This window comes from Hyalella azteca, unplaced genomic scaffold (genome assembly GCF_000764305.2).
Source record: "Hyalella azteca isolate HAZT.00-mixed unplaced genomic scaffold, Hazt_2.0.2 contig6875, whole genome shotgun sequence".
Lineage (NCBI taxonomy): Eukaryota > Metazoa > Arthropoda > Malacostraca > Amphipoda > Hyalellidae > Hyalella > Hyalella azteca.
Genome location: NW_025937016.1, coordinates 102197 through 119489, shown reverse-complemented (window position 1 = coordinate 119489; position 17293 = coordinate 102197). Strand labels below are relative to the sequence as shown.

The window sequence follows — 17293 nt, the reverse complement described above, 5'->3', positions numbered from 1 at the left end:
TCAGTTATTTCGAATTATGTTATAGGCTTGAAACAGGTGAGCGTGAGTTCAACAGCTTCTGTAGTTATGTGGATTTATAATCTGTTGATAACCTTATTTATTTCCGGGTAATTAAATGTGATTTTACAATTATGAAAATAGCCCGCTCTAATATAAACCGACCAAGCATTAGCTAACAACTAGTGGGTTGTTAGCTAATGTAAATTGATAGAAATGGTGAACAAATATTTTTTTAATGTCTAATAATATAATTCATATGCCGAAATATGATAATCAACATTAATATCCTAGTCTTTCTATGGATTGCAAAAATTCTGCTTAAATATCTTCATTCTTAACGATTAACGAAGGCAATCTATAAATTAATTCTTCTGTGGATTTTTCAAAACAAGCATTCCACTTCGCAGATCTCTTTCCGTGATGTGCTTCAAGTAAATACAATCCCATCCCTTGCTCGCATCCAGCTTGGTCGTTGGTATCCTGCATCAGTTGAAAACTCATACAAATTTCGAACGCAACTACCGCCGATTCCCTGTGTCATGTTCGGAGTAACCCTCAGTTTTCCCAAGCCTCAGATTCTGTGCCATGAGCGCAACGTTGCTTTCTTCGTCGTTTACGTCGACGCCTTCGTCGGGACCGACGTCGTCGTTGGGCTGCGGGGTGCCGTTGTTGATGGCTTCGATGGCTGCGCGTAACTGATGTCGATGTAATAAAGACGGTAACATTATATATTAACTGAGAATAATTGAAAACAAAACGGAGATGATAAAATATAGTAAAAAAGCGTGCAATATGAGAATGATATGATAGTGATATTTTTTGCCCGTCTGATCACAATTCGAGCAGTGCTGTATATTCCACTTAAAACAGTATTTTCAGTCTCAGTTCATAACTGAATAATGAAGAAGCAAGCTATGCAAGGAGCGATAGTTGTTTAGTCAAAATTCGCAAAAACGCTTTTGAATCAATAAATATGGATCAAGGTTCAAATGAGAAGAAAAAATTTTTCTCGACAAATAGGAGATAATATTGTATCGCATTATGGAAGAAACATGAAAAATAAATAAGGGTTTTTGATTTAAGCCATTTTTAATTTGATTCATCAAAGTTTAATTAAATAAATCCCATCATTTTTCAAAAGTTTAAGTGCAAGTAAAATTATTTACAAATATCAAATAATAATTAACATAATAAAGTAATAGCCCGTTAATAAACTTGAAGCAATATATTCTTATCAAATAAAGACGCTGGTTTGATAATTGATGTGAACTGGGAATCCTGTTATTCCCAATCCCTTCATTCCCGTAGTATCTAATCCTGTGAAAATATAGCTTAAGTTTCTAATTAAAAGCGAACCTTTCATACCCACATTTTATGTAGAAGATAGGACTCCTATTTTAAATGGCTTCAAAAAAAGAAATCCGCCCACTCACACACACAAGCAAACAAACTTCAGCAAATGTATGTATATGAGGTTTCCTCTTAAATTCTTCTCTTAACTATTATTCCTGTAAAAAGATAATCCGTCTTTTCTCATCAATCCCATGCTATGATATTCATTTTGAATCAAATAAAATTTGTTACTGTCATCCAATTTTCAATGCAGTTCTCGGGTACAAAGATGGAATTTAAATCATCCCCAGTTTGAAAAGAGATATGACATGAGTGATGCAGCAAGACTTACTTCCTTGAGCGCGACGACGCCGATGAGCCGCCCGAGCACCGTGACGTAGGCGTGATTTTGTCCAAGCAGCGAGAACAGCGAGTGAACCTGAGGGTGTTGACATTAATACACATGCAGTGCGTCAGTTGAATCGATGATGAAGACGTGCAATTACGATGAGCTGCTTGAGGTTAAATTTTCGTGTAGTATACAGGAGGATAATTTAAAAAGTATGGTGCACACTTGCAATCCACCATTTTAAGCCTCTACTTCAGAGATTACCCTTCAATATTTATTTTCCAGAAGTATCTACAGGATTATAGAACGACTTTAACAAATTTACCTTAATGAGTGAGGTACTCTCGACCAGCTGGAACGGTGAGGGGTCTATGGGACAGGTGGAAAAATCCACGGTCTCCTTGTAAACTTTCTCCTCGAACTTTGACTGCTCCAGCGCCGACTGTTCCATCACCTGCTTCCAGCGCTGATACCGAAAAATCAAGTTAAAACAACAATAGATTATGAAGCACAGCTGTCTTGTTTCTTCCCCAGTCCTTAACAATTACTCACACCGCTTGATATTTCATGCGAAATAAATTGGTCATAACAAATAAGTATAACTTGCATAACGACAGCAGCGGTGGAAATACCATAGCCCAGAAAAACTGATAGAAGACTATTGGGTCAGAAGCGAGAAGTGGTTGAGTTACTCTAAAATTTTCTATAAATTTAACTTAGTGACACGCTAAAATTTTATCTTGAAATTACCAGAGACAAGTTAGATTTAATACTGCCAGTGGGCGTGTCGTTGGGCATCATTTTTCTCCGAAGAGCATCCACAGCCGTGCGCCAGTTTCTGAAATTAATGAACAAAGTATGAGACTAAGAGGACATATTTGGGTGTCATCATCTTTAAGTAGTGCGACATAAAAGTAATATACAGTTACCGATCAACAATGAATGATAATTAGCAAAAGAACGGGAGATAATTTTCATGAATAAAAAATACAACTAAAAAATGTAACAATATTAATTGAATTCTGTGGTCACATAAGAATGAAAATTTAAGGGTTTACAAAATGCGCTTATGATAGCGGTATACAATTATATACCGTTTGAAAATTTTTAAAAATTCACATATTCAAAATTAAAAACAAACTTGAAGAGCATGCAGAGAAGGAATTGAGAGTTTCAACAAAATAAGCATATATTCCGCTATGCAATTGACCGGAAAACAATGTACACCCACTTGGAAGTGTCACCGTGGTAAGTAGCGTAGGTAGGCCCCCGCTGCAAGGTGGAATTCGATGAATGATCATCGGATTCCCGGGCGTTGATGGCGGTTTTCTTGAGAATGCTCCTGCGTGGCTGCATCGAGCGCTCGGAATTTTTTTTTCTTCGTTGATGGCGGTTTTCTTGAGAATGCTCCTGCGTGGCGGTATCGAGCGCTCGGAATTTTTTTTTCTAAGAACTACTGGCTCTCCTTGGGTTTTTAATTCCTAAAAAAATGAAGGAATCTAAATTTTTTACATAATCGCATCGAGTTTAGCGAGAATCGTCGGTTTAAATTATTGGGTTAGAGGAAAAATTTTCGGTTAGTAATGTTATGAAACTTCGAAACCGAATTAAAAAATAACATAAACTTCATGCATAAGGCAAACTGGTAAACTTCAAAGAAGCATGACTTTTAAAAAGTAGCATTTCTTGCTTTAGCTAGCAACGGTTTAATAATAAAGCATGTAAAACATATATGGACTCTAGATGCGGCAGACGTTGCATCTTTTCTATATCTGTTGCTTTCGACACACAAATTATTTGCACAAACTAACCTTCTCTTACAGCAAACGTATGCGCCGCACTAGAGCGAAAATGTTCAAATAAGAATAATCTTATTTGAAGATATAATACCTTAATATTATTACAGATATCGTAATATTATAATAGAATTATTTAGTAGCCCTTAATTATGATGAAGGCTCGTGACTTGCCTCGTTACTAACAGTAACTACACAGGATCCGGTGCCAGGCGTAGAGTGAGTTGCGCTCCCATTGTGATGCGCCGCCAAGTTTCCATCTTTGTCAGTCGGTGAGTTTTCAAGATTCGTGGGAGCTTTAGAGAAGTTCGTGTCTACTGCTTGAGCTTTTTTATGAGCCTCCTCAAGTAGATTATCAATTGTTGTTGCTATGTCTGCTTCTGGATCCAATTTTTTCTCCGGGTTTACTGAAGGTACACCAATCGAAAAAGCTGGTGCGTCCGAAACTCCGGATGCATATTCCGTTTCATTGGCAGCACCAGATGACGTGTCAATGGGTGACAAAACTCTAGTGACCGCGAATCTTGAATTTTTCCTTACAAGCTCAGGTTTCTTATCATCTTGGTGAACCGATGAACCATGACTGCCTCCTGTAGATCTTTGGGTAAGTTCGGACTTCGGTTCATCGGGTTGTATAGGCTGGTCAGGCGGTGAAATTTTAGCTAAATTTGGCAGGGAAAAAGTTTCTTTGATTCCTGGAGCCGCGTGCTCGGTGGCCATCTGATGAGGGCTAATGGTCGACGGGGAGCCGCTTAGTGCTATGGTCGAGTCGTTTTCCACCTCAGCCATCGATTTTGACTTCAATCGGTGCTTTGGATATGCATGATATTTATATAATGATATGCCTACAATTCGTATATTCCGTAAATTCTTTTTAATAAAATATTATATACCTACTACATACATGGAATAAATATAATATATAGCAAATATTCATGATTGGATTTATTGTGCTTATAGCTAGCTACTAAGCATTTAAAAAATAAATTGCCAGAACAGACCAACACGGCAAAAATCAACGCAGCAACTGACTTGATAAATAAAACTGAGCTCACCTCCACAGAGTTTTCAGACGCGCTATTTCTAACGCACTCAGGCATTAGACTTTTGAGAGAACTTGACGAAAGAGACTTGAGCGACTGTAGCCTGGGACTCGTACTCGTCAGGGTATCGGTCGACGGAACGGAGGAAGCGTTTGTAACTTTTTCCAGCTGCGCCGAAAGCCCAGAGTTCAGTGGTCGGGACTTGATGGATTTGCGCAACACCCGCAGGTCCTCGAGACTGCCTGCACATTGCGATATAGATGGACAACCAATGCGTAATGGAACCATCACTTGACTGGCAATGCAAAAAAATTTACTCAGCAGTATTATTGTAATCAGTGAAAGGAAAATAAAAAATTAGTAGCATGGTAGGAAATATTTTCATATAGAGCGGAGTTCACGAAACATTCGTGGCATGAGCATGACGGGCTAACTATGTATGCACAAAAAACTCTTTGGTGCTTAAATAAACAGCAAAAGACTAAAAGAAATGTAAATTTTTATGTAATCAAGATGAATCATTTGAAGTATGCATGTTTACCTATTTAAAGACACGAACGTTATTCTAAGTCGGTGAAGTGAGTATACAAAAAATCTGTTCAACTATTTGTCAATCAATTCCCGTAATTCCCGGACAACTAATTTACCACTGTTAGAGATTTTTATGTGTTATCCTTGCTAATGTGAAACTCACTTGATCTTCGTCGCATTCTGGGAACATTCTTAAGTTTATTTAGAGTCGATGAAGACCGCGAGGTGAAGTCAAAAACGTTCTTGATTGAGGTTTTTCTAGAAGGTTGAGCTTCCTGTGCTCTGAAATACAAATAATATTTCCATGTATTAAATTTTATGATACTATTCCTTAAGATTTCATTTGAATAACACAAATTTATACTGAAATCACCATCACTTATTTAATTGAACAGGACCTCACATGATACATGAAGGAGGCATATGCTTATGACGACTAGATCATCTTCTTAATTGTCAAATTTGACACTAAAAAGAAATTGTATGTAAATGATTTGCGAAGCGTAGATGGCTTAGAAACAGAACACAATATGAGTTACGTTGAAAACTGACAGTAGATAAAATATACATAGATAATCAATATCATCGGAATAATTTGAAAAGTGATAAAAATAATAAAAATTATTATAAGTCGAGACAATGCTCAATCCGACAATATTTTAGTTTCTGTGATCTAATTAATCACGGCGTTAAGAAGTAGAAAATTCATCATAAACCATACACGTTATTCTGTAATAAATGCCGCTCGTAATCTTTGAGTCTCAAGCCAAGTATCAATAGGCAGCTTCAAGTGTTTCATTGGTCGCCACATCTCTTGAGCCAAGCTTCAGTTTTCATTAGTTATTTTTTTCTTCAAACTTCTCCCTAAAAATAAGTAATTTTTCTAATTTGAATGTAATTTGCTAAAGTTTTCAAGCAATGAATACGAGTGAGGCAGGTTTTACTGACTTCTTAATGGCCAGTTTCCAGGCAGCGGAGAACTGTCCAGTGTCCCTACACTGCTCCAGTTTAGCTTGCAGTAGCGAGATGAGAGCGTCTCGCTGGATGGACCCAAGCAGAATCATCGATGCTGCAATGGAAAAATACTTGGAACAATTCTTTGCATCAACTTGTGCCACTTGTACTAATTTAGGTTCATTCTAAAAATTCGAGCAATGAGAAATAACAAAATCGAATAATATTTAAATTACTTGAAGAATTGATTCGTTTATACTAACTGAATATGCACGATAAATCATCACGCCACTTACTCGGCGAATCAACGAGCGGCAGTGAGCTTATTTTGCCGGAAGCAAGCAGCGTGTCTTTGAGTTGTTTGTAGGTGATGCCGTGGTAGATATACTTCACCTTCCTGACCATGAAGCGTTCAACGAAAATGTCGTAGGCGTCTGATGCAGATGTTAGAATTTCGGGCAGGTAGGGCAGGTTTTTGATAAGAATGATAGAGTCGTAAATTGAGGGTTGAAGCAAAATTGCTACAGCATTGGCAGTTAGCACTGCTATCTGAAATACCAAAAATAATACATGCATTTACACAAAGCTTTTCCGAGGGAAGACAATGCAGAAATCTTACTGTATCATGTAAGAGTAGCAATATATAGTGATTGAACCACGCAATATGAATAAAAATGCTATTCTTAAAACTAAAAATAATTTTACAGAGAATTTAAAAGCAAAGAAAACGCCAAGAAAATTTACCATAGCTTCAGAGGTCAACCCAATCATTGCATTAACAAATTTTTTAGAGTACAAGTACAATATTGTACTTTGCATCAGTGAAAAGCTAGATATAAATATACACGGAAGAAATTAAAATCAAGGTAATGATTGTACATGTATACAATAAAAGTTTTTGAAAATTATGATGGATGTGGTCGCAGGTACGTTTTAATGAAGATATTTGGAAAATAATTTTTGTTTAGAACGAGTGTTCCTTAACAATTAAAATGAAACTCATTCAATGAACAACTCGCAGCGTTTTTTCGTGGCTTCCTTACAAAAGAGGAAAAAATGCATTACAAACGCCTGAACAATTAAATATTTAACAATAGGCACTGAATTTTATGTTAGTATACAGTATACCCACTATGATATATACTAGATTGATAATTAAATTCACTAAAGCTAATGTATCTCTTTACCATGACGGGCGCTAGGTGCGTGATCTGTCCCGTGAGCTCGAAGAGGATCACTGACGTGGAGATGGTGTGCGTCGTCGCGCCGGCAAAGGCCGCTGCTCCTGCCACCGAGTACGCGCCTGTGACAAGACAAATTAAAATGCTTGCGGAGCTTAAGCGGGAATATAATAAAAGGCCTGCATCGTAGGATCCGGTTTAATCCTTTGTAACCGATGTCTTGAACACGGCTATGTCCGCCGCCGGCGCTTCCAAATTGGAGCCTGCATAAATTAAGCTTGCAGAGTCCAGTTTGTAGGCTACCATTTCTTTGTCTATACAAAAGTAAGAAAAATTCATAAACAATAGAAATTCAGGATTACTTTCAATCGTCTCAGGTGCAAGCAGGGCTAGAGGCCTAGATAAAGGTACATTTTGTACGTTATGTTTTCCGTTTCAATTACAAAGCGAAAAATCATTCATTTAAATAGCAATTGTTACTCCAATAAAATCATAAAAACACGCTGATTATAATCACACCTGGGATTACGGAGTGCACGAGGGCACCAGAACCGATGCCTGTAGGATTAACATAGGCCATGAACTCGCCCAGAATCCGTCCTATTGCAGCGCCGATCTTCAGGAATGGAATAGTGACGCCCGCAGGGATGGGTAGCGTGCTCGCTACCACCAACCAGAAAAACTGCGGTGCATAGTTTTGGTAAACTTACTGAAAATATTCTCTTATGATTTCATTTGACATTTTCAAAATGGTGCATAATTTTAGTAAACTTACTGAAAATATTCTCTTGTGATTCATTTGACATTTTCAAAAAGCTCTACAGTAAAACTTTTATAAGCTTTACATTATGGAGCAACTCACTATAAAGACGGAGTACAGTACGAGGTTGACGAATATGCCGGTCCATGGCGTCCTCCAGTGCTGGACGATCTCGAACTGCTCGGGGCTGTGCTGCTCGCTCACCCACGAGAAGTTGCTGAATAAATCCATAACCTGAGCAACAAACAATATGAAAAGAAGATATATTCCATTAAAAATTAGTATTAGAAACAAGTTAACCTAATTGTAGTCGTTTCAGAAAGGAAAAATTACATGTGAAATTAATTTTAACACCGATTAATATTTTATATACACGTATGGTATGGCAAATATACACGTATGGTATAACGTATATTTACACTCCGTGAAATTGAAATGTAAACTATCATACAAAGTAAAGTTACAGCTAATAAAAATCGATATTTTTCAATCTATCTCGATCAACTATCTATCTATCTATCTTTGAGCGCACTGTGCAATTAATTCTCAATTTTAAAAGGCGCCGTAAAAATTAAATACGAACTGACGCTCATATCCACAATTAAGATTTTAAATTGAATTTTCTTTGATATAATTATTCACAAACATTCCACAAATTTAATGATTACGCTATTATTATTCCAACTTGTGTCAAAAACTCGGCATTTCCTTGTTCACCTGGCGGGGGGTGGACAGCTCCCCAGCCACGAACTGCCCGTACCCGAGGGGGAAGGTGAGAGAAGAGTAGACCAGCGTCACCAGGCACGGGTACATCAGGCGGCTGTTGAGGGTATGTCAGCACGGTGATGTCAGCACGGTGATGTCAGCACGGTGATGTCAGCACGGTGATGTCAGCACGGTAATGTCAGCGCGGTGATGTCAGCACGGTAATGTCAGCACGGTGATGTCAGCACGGTGATGTCAGCACGGTGATGTCAGCACAATGATGTCAGCACGGTGATGTCAGCACAATGATGTCAGCACGGTGATGTCAGCACGGTGATGTCAGCACGGTAATGTCAGCACGGTGATGTCTGGTGATGTCAGCACGGTGATGTTAGCACGGTGATGTCAGCACGGTAATGTCAGCACGGTGATGTCAGCACGGTGATGTCAGCACGGTGATGTCAGTCAAGACATTCTTGACATGTACCTTATGCTGTTATCTTACTAATTTAAAATTTTTTGTTGCTTTCTATTCAGATTCGACTCGATTATTATTCTTCTTAATTAATGATATTGTCTTTAACTTCATCCGAAGGCACTGATGATGGATTTGGTTAGCGAGCATTTAGGTTATTTCCGAACGCTGTTTTCGCTGTTAGCATTCATTTAAACGCTAAAATATTTCGACGCATTCGATATTGATTGCTACCTTATACTTCATTAGTTTCACACAATTTTTTTACGTTTCTCCAAAGTATAATAAGTACATTTATTATGAAAACAAATGAAGATGGAATTTTAATTAAAAAAATTTTCGTAAATCTTCAGCTTCGTCACAGGTTATTGATTAGGGAAAATTTGAAACTAAAAATATAAGAGTCAATCAATTCAAAACCGAAAATTCACTTAATATACGCTTCAAAAAACTAAAAATTTTGAAGCAAAAAAATTAAAAAAAATCATAATTAACCATTGAATACTAAGAACACAATTGAATATTGATTCGGCTTCTTTCGCTGGTATTTTTGGAGTTTGGAAATGATAATATATCTGTTCTCTGCAAATTTTTCATTTTAATTTCAGTTCATTTAAATGAAATATACTTTACTTCTGAACTATTGATTGATTGACATAGCCACTACTTACTATTTCTGCAGGAAATTCTTGACTTTCTTGTTGCGCCGCATGAAGAGCACGTAATTTCGGTGCACGAATACAAACAGCGCCCCTAGCAGACCGCAGACCAGACTGGAAAATATATTTTATAGATATATTTACTCTATTGATACATTTACTATATAGATATATTTACTCTACAGATATATTTACGACAATTCTTTGATAGGTCATGAATATTGAATCATGGTGAAACGCTTTTAATTTGATTTTAACATATACAGACGAAAAAAAATGTGGAAAGTAAGAAAATTTTATAATAAATTTTGATACATTTCGAATCGATTATAAACTTATCGATAAATCAGTAAATTTAAAATATCTTCGTATCCAACGTTCAAGATAAATTCACAGAAAATGTGTAAAGAAAAATGTGCAGCTGAGGCTGAGAGCCTTCGTCCATACATAAAATAAATAATATAAATATATTAAAATATAATTAATATAACGGGCAACGTCTCAGAGCAATACTCCTGTGGTCTCACGACCGAAATAAATAGAAATCGTGCAAAACTCTATCAAGTTCTGATTATTAATCTCCTAAATTTTATACACATTCAAGTTTTTGCTGGCTTGTATAAGAAATAACACTCAGCACAAAGCAAACTATATTAAACTATTGTTTTTCCACAGCAACCTTTTTATAAATCATGTGCACATAACGCACGTTATTGTTCAGTGTTCATTTCTTTAGCTATGATATCAATCATGAATTGCTAAACCTTAGAACAGTAGAGATATAAATGATGTATATATCTCACTAAAATAATTCAAAATACTCACCCAAGGAACATGTACGCAAAGATTTCCTTCAGGTCGAATGGGAAATCTGATTTGAAGTTCGTCTTGAACAAAGCCGTGAACGTTTCTGTCACAGGAACGCATAAATTTTACTTCCACAACATTTTAATAAATCAGTCCATAAATTTAGTTTTCCATAATTACAGGCTGAACTAGACGTATATCTCTTCAGAATTCATTCAAGTTTTGCAATGAAGAACTGCACGTGTTAAAGAATCACACTATCAATCCATGCATGCAAAAAACCTGAGCTCTTTCGTCAGCATGATTTGTGGCCTCGGAGCCACAGTTGAGATCGACGAAACTGTTACATAGGCTGGCATTGTCCGCTTAGGTTAGGATACTTATTTCCATTATGATGTCTTAATTGCAATTTTAATGCAAAAAAATGAAGTTGGCTTGTCGGTAAAATACGATATAGGACGGACTTCAAACAAGACCTTTGACCATTAGTGCGAAATAAATTGCATATTCTCTACAAGTGCCTCATTCTGCTTGAGACATAATAACGTTTCAAAGTGTGAATCTAAATTGTAACTGCGATAAATCGTTGGATTCGTTACATGGCTCAACTCTTGGCGGCACAAGAAGTATGAATATAAGTGAGTGAATTGAAGTGGAGTGGAGTGAGTCGAATCGAGTGGAATGGTTAAGAATCGAATATATCGAATACAGTAAAAAGTAGCTAAATAATAATATAATAAATGTTGAACAAATTTAAATACTTGGGCTTGGAGTATTAACAAACTCATTTAATTCAAGAAGGAAGACCAATAATTAGCGAAGAGTATTTATTTACCTTGTCCGTAGTAGAATACGGCAAGAAGGCGGAACATGACCGACCCGCACACGGCGGCGAAGAAGCCCCGCCAGTAGTTGCGCACGGCGAAGTATTCCGCCGTGACCTCGATGCTGAAAAGCACGCCTGTAGCCAAGTAAATTGCAATTAAGTGGCGTATTTACTGATATATAATTGCTCTTATTGTCTAACATCGAAGCTGCATAGCAGCCTGTCGCTGTGTAGAGCGGTCTTCACAGCGTCATGGACGACACTGACGCCAAATCTCTCCATCTGACCACATTGAAGATGCTTCATGGAGACGTTGAGCTCCCTATAAATTTCAGCATCTTGTAGAGTGTTGTTATTATTAAAAGTCGTTAATTTAACAAAAACTTCGATCTTTTCATAACGCTACAAAAGTCCATCCCCACACTGGCAATGGTACCAGGAATTGGAAGTTAAAATTGTCATGAACTTTCCTCCAAGCTGCAACCGCTCTCTGAAGTCAGGCGCCAAAATAGAAAATGCAGACTTCTTGAGTGACAGCCAGCGCCCGAGGTACAACAAAAATGACAACTACAGACAACTTGGCTGATGTTCAGAAGCTCAAAACTAAAATCCGCATTTCGATGTTCGATTTAGAGCCGAGAACAGAGCCGGCCATCCCAGCCTATGGGTCAACATTGACAAGCCCGAACAGTGGAGTAACGTTTGATTGATGTACGTAATCGCCAACCATGTTCCGACGCTAGTTAGACCCTGCATTCGTCGACTCGGCGACCTAGCACAAGTCACATCGAATGAGAAACCACTAGAATCTAATAATGAATAAATTTTTCATAGCACATAACATAACACTGAGCAGGGTGGCCCTGGTGAGCAGGGTGGCCCAGGAGTTACATACAGTACCAATTAAGTCTGGAACAATGAGTTGTGGGTTCGATCTTAGCAAACTGCGGCATTTCCGGTAAAATCGGTGAGGTGGCAAGACAGTTAAGCACAGCAATATTAGAAAGCGAGTTGCGTATTCTAGACCGCAACAAGCTGTGACATTTTTATGATGAATCGGTAACAGGTCGAACGGCCTAATCAACGCTGACAGCGCTATACTGCACTACCATACAATAACAATATAACTGTTATCACCTCCTATAGGAGCAGAGAAGGCGCTGGCGACTCCCACGGCCGCGGCCGCTGCCAGCATCTCTGTCTTGCGGGACTCATTTAGGCTCACGCCCTGGAGAGAAGAGAACACGCTCCGGAGCTGCGTCGCTACCATGCTCGCAATGTGCACGAACGGACCCTGTGCAATTAATGTACATTAACTCGTTAAAATCTCTTGCAGAAACCTCCTTGCATAATTAAAAAGGTAGATATTACGTCGGGATTTGAGTCTTTAGAAATATAGTCGAGAAGAGCAGGGCCGGACCCTTTACATACAATACAACAAGTTCATTCACGCAAACTCGTACGCATCCGCACCTCATCCCAATGAGTTATTGAGGAGCCGAATAAAACAAATAAAATTTTATACCATTTTTTCCCTTCACCCGCAGCTTAGCACTTCACATGACTCATTGGCGGAAATAAGAATTCATTACCTATCACCTCGGACGTATTCTCTTCCAGGTCAATATTTTCACCTTATGCCCTTGGCCAATTTCAACATAAGCAACTTTATCATACGCGTCTTGTAATTTTCATTGATATGTAATGTCATTTATGAATACACGAGACCGCATTGGTACCTTCTAAAGCACTGACTCAAAGTTCTCGGCCACACAGCGATGAGTTGAGTAAGAGTGTAAGACGAACTATAAGAAGCAGATAACGAGAATATAGCGACAACACCTACCACTTTGCCGAGTGGCAGACCGGACCCGAGAGTGGCGGTGAGGCCGACGAGTTTGGCAACGAGTGTCCGCCATGTGAGGTACTCCTTGAGGACCACGCCCCTCATTATGGTCTTCATCTCAGGGATCCCGGACCCTGGTTTGTGGGGAAACATTACTGCAGAAATATACAACGATGAACAAAATCCAACCAAGTTAATGTTAGGATTACTAGCTACATGTATAAGAATTAATTAAATAAAAACAATTCCCGCAAATGGAAAAACAGCGTAGCAGAGAAAGCAATTTGCAACGTAGCCATATAAAAGCAGCGAAGGCCCGTGCAGCAGGAAAATTGCATGCTCAATGCTGTGATAAGGAATGTGTGGCGAGAAGTCAATTATAGATATGTTATCAAACTATTATTCGGAACAGAAGAGAAGTTATTTCAATTTAAAGTCAGATTACGGAAACAGTGCCAGTTTACTAAAAACTTCACGAACTTTTCTTAATTCTCCATTACGTATTTCATATATTGGGTATAACGTACCTCAATTCAAATAAATCTTATTTGACAAAATCCTGTGTTATGCAAGCAGCAATTGAAATAAAATAATGCCTTTCCTCATTGCTTCTGTAGGGCGCATCTTTTGTTTAGATATACATTTTTAAAATCAATTACTATTCTATTGAGTATAGACTGATTTACACGACATACGTGAAAAAACAATCACATTCGGCGTGTAGTACGCGCCGGATTCTCAATTGTTTAAGTTCCTACCATGATGAATGATGCGAGTTTCCCTCGTTGCCGACGCCTTCATAAACTCTGTACTATTTTCGTCTGACCGTAAAGTTGTGATAAATAATTTTGTTAATGGAGTAAACTCCACATACTCTATGTAAGAATAAGTTCAGCTCAACGACCAGAATTAATTTCAAGATACACTGTATATAGGATGAAAATGTTTTGAGAAATATAATTATTTATTAACATCTCACCGATAGCCTGAGGCGCGACGAACTGTGTAAAGGATGCAGAGAAGAGCACCAGCATGACAGGCAGGGTGACCCATGCGATATATTTCTGGAAGACCCCCGTCGTCAGCTCGCTGTACGCCCACAGCTGCGCTGTAGTGATCAGCACAGAATCACATTTTTAGAAATGTGAAATTTGCGAAAATGTATTTTATTTTGAAAAATTTTCAACAACAAAAAAGTTGTTGAAATTTTTTCAACCAAACATATAATATTACGACTACAACTGCAACCAAAAGTTCACGTTGATTGGGCTCTAGTCAGTGAATATGGATCAGCATATATGGTACCGCTTATTAGAACAGTTCAATATATTTAATTTAAACTAGATTCATCCTCTGTTTCAAACTTTAATAATTACAACAATAATCAAATAATGTAAATATTTGTTAAAATAATAAATAAATGTTATATTCGGATCACCTTTATTGCAGGTCGCTATGCCCATATCCATGAAGAGAGAAATACACGCAACGGTCATGCCGAGGGAGAGAAGGAAGGCCCAGTCGCCTTTCCTGACGAAGTTTGTGAAGAACTTCCAGCCGCCGTGGCGCCCGCTCGCCGCCCACCGCCGTAGCCAGTTGCGTCGTGGCCTCAAGCCTGCCGAAGCATAAAGCTTTTATGTAAATCACTTCAAAATAAATATTCATTTTATTTCAATTACGTTTAGAATAAACCACGCTTATGGGAATGATTAAGTACTTTCGGGCTCCCAGTTCATCAGTAAAAATTTGGAGTAATAAACGAAAATTTGTTGAAAATTCAAAGCATAAATAGCAAATTTATAAGCAAAACCTGCAAATTTTAAAATAATAAAAAAAACTTGAATATAGTTATCTAACGTTAGCATCAGTTGTGTCAGGCATTTCTGTAGGAAACATGAATTTTATTTGACAGAAATTCAATGAATACGGCTTGACCAAAATCTCTTCCTAATTTACATGTACAAATCTTATTCAAATATCGGGTACGAAATTACAACTCAAAGTCCGCTGGCAGGCACACCAGTCTACGTTCACGCACTCTTGCTATCATGATGAATATTATCAAGCGTGTCCCCCGTTAAAAGGGGCAATAAATTAAAAAATATTGTACAATAGTCTATTGGCGGACTTATAATACGAGGATCTCACCTGTGGGGTCAATTTTCTGAAGTCTCTTGGCTTCTTTCTTGGCTAACTTGGCTTCCTGCTTAGCGAACTCACTGAGCTCTTTGCGGTACTTGCCATACATCTGTAAAATAAGAAGTTCCCGAGAAAATTATAAAGCGATTTTGTAAGAACAACTACAATATATGAAAATCAGCAAATTCTTCTAGTTAGTGCAATAATTTTGTCGCACAAAAGGTTAAAACCAATTTCCTTAACATCATCCGTCTATATTTCACTTTTGGAAGAGCAATATAATTACATCAAACTCCCTCCAATTTCAACAGAGAATATACAGCTCATATTTATGCCTAATGAACGCTAGCGCCAGCGAAAATGGGCAAATTAATAATATTAAGTAAGAAGCATAATCTGATCAAGTGACAGGATAGTTATACTTTATTCACCGGAGTTTCGGTTCTACGCAAAACTTTCACTGAATTCAAGTCATTGCTTACCGTTAATTTACATGAAATTATTCGAATTACCGTTATAAAACATTCCTGCAGATTCAACAACAAAATATTCTTAATTCTACTATAAATTCTTTTATCTTTCCTTTTAATCTTTAGGGTCACCAAAAGCGGTTCTTAAATTGAACATAAATTAATAGTTACTAATTGAATATAGATTTTTTCATGAGTTACTATATATTTGAATGCTATATTCTACTTTAAAGGCATTCTTTTGCTTTAATGCTTTCTTCTCGTGAGCAATAGTTAATAGACACATCGAATGGCATACTTTATTTATCCCTACTTTATTCACGCTTTCTCTAGATAATTTTTATGAATGTTGATGTTCGTCAAACGTTCCAGGTTATAAAACAAAAGTCGTTAATAAATGCTTTCATGAATGCAATTCGGTCTTTTGAAATTTAATATAGCAATAACTATAAACATAGGAAACACTTTTTTCTAATAAAGTATTCAAATTTTCTCAGCTAATTTTATTTGAGTTCTCTAAAATTTTAAAGAGACGAAAGTGTTTGTCTTCGAAACTCTGTTTATGGTTTTCTTTGCTATCAAATTATTCAAATTTTCTCAGCTAATTTTATTTGAGTTCTCTAAATTTTTAAAGAGACGAAAGAGTTTGTCTTCGAAACTCTGTTTATGGTTTTCTTTGCTATCAAATTTGTAATTTGTGTGGGTCGACGAGTTGAAGCGCCAGGAGACCTTCAATCTCCGAGTAACGCAATGCGATGAGGCAGCGCCGTTGAGTTCGGCATCAAAAGTGAGAGCTTGTTAAATATCAACAGAAGATAATCTTGTGAACTTGATGATTCAATCCTGTTAATAGTGATTCGATCCTCTTTAAATAGGTCATAAAAAACACCATAGTTATGAAACGGAAAACAATTCTGAATAATGTCATGAGCTCTAGGTATCGAGTTGCTAAAATTTATGATGGAGTTATCAGACATATACGTTTTGGACATCTGCAGACCTTGCGGGAGACACCGCAGAGTACGGCATCGTTGCTTACAATAGAGATGGTGGCGGGAATTTCCCGGTGGCTGTTCATCCCGAACAGCCATCGGCTTGCTGTGACCTGCAAGCGCGACATGGCGATATGTCGATGACTTTCTAACGAACCGGGGCAACTTAATTAAGATTATTATAACTAAAGGCAACCAAAAATACATTGGAAGCTAATAGCTATCATGATGATCCGTCAACAATGATGTATCTAATGAAATATTAGGACTAACCACAGATGCTTTTGTGTTGAGTCGAGAAAGAAAGCTCGATCTCATGCAGCTAGCGATCTCCGCGCTAGGTGCAACAAGTTATTGAAAACTCTTCTGCTTGTGTCATTTTCGTATGATCTATCATGCCTTCTGGCACAATCCATGAGAGGGTTTTT

The 17293-nt window shown here is 37.6% G+C and overlaps 1 protein-coding gene across 1 annotated transcript; it reads right to left on the bottom strand.

Moving 5' to 3' along the window:
- Positions 1-518: 518 nt before the first annotated feature.
- On the bottom strand, positions 519-16993 carry LOC108677668 (chloride channel protein 2). The gene is made up of 23 exons (XM_018165924.1): positions 16874-16993; positions 15413-15512; positions 14703-14879; positions 14244-14372; positions 13265-13398; positions 12556-12712; positions 11428-11553; positions 10611-10695; positions 9798-9899; positions 8664-8766; positions 8049-8180; positions 7706-7868; positions 7193-7308; positions 6302-6554; positions 6000-6120; positions 5215-5333; positions 4533-4762; positions 3652-4287; positions 2913-3091; positions 2432-2519; positions 2007-2147; positions 1685-1771; positions 519-695 (listed from the first exon to the last, which is right to left on the bottom strand). Exons 1-23 carry the CDS (start codon positions 16991-16993, stop codon positions 519-521), a joined length of 3675 nt encoding a protein of 1224 aa, XP_018021413.1.
- Between the last annotated feature and the right edge of the window lie 300 nt (positions 16994-17293).

Excerpts from the sequence above, each read along its gene's own strand:
- LOC108677668 (XM_018165924.1), bottom strand. The coding sequence starts at position 16,993 with ATGTCGCGCTTGCAGGTCACAGCAAGCCGATGGCTGTTCGGGATGAAC. Across the intron at positions 6,121-6,301 it reads GCCGCTCGTTGATTCGCCGA|CATCGATGATTCTGCTTGGG; the intron begins GTAAGTGGCGTG and ends TTTCCATTGCAG. Across the intron at positions 4,763-5,214 it reads CAGAATGCGACGAAGATCAA|GCAGTCTCGAGGACCTGCGG; the intron begins GTGAGTTTCACA and ends CGCAATGTGCAG.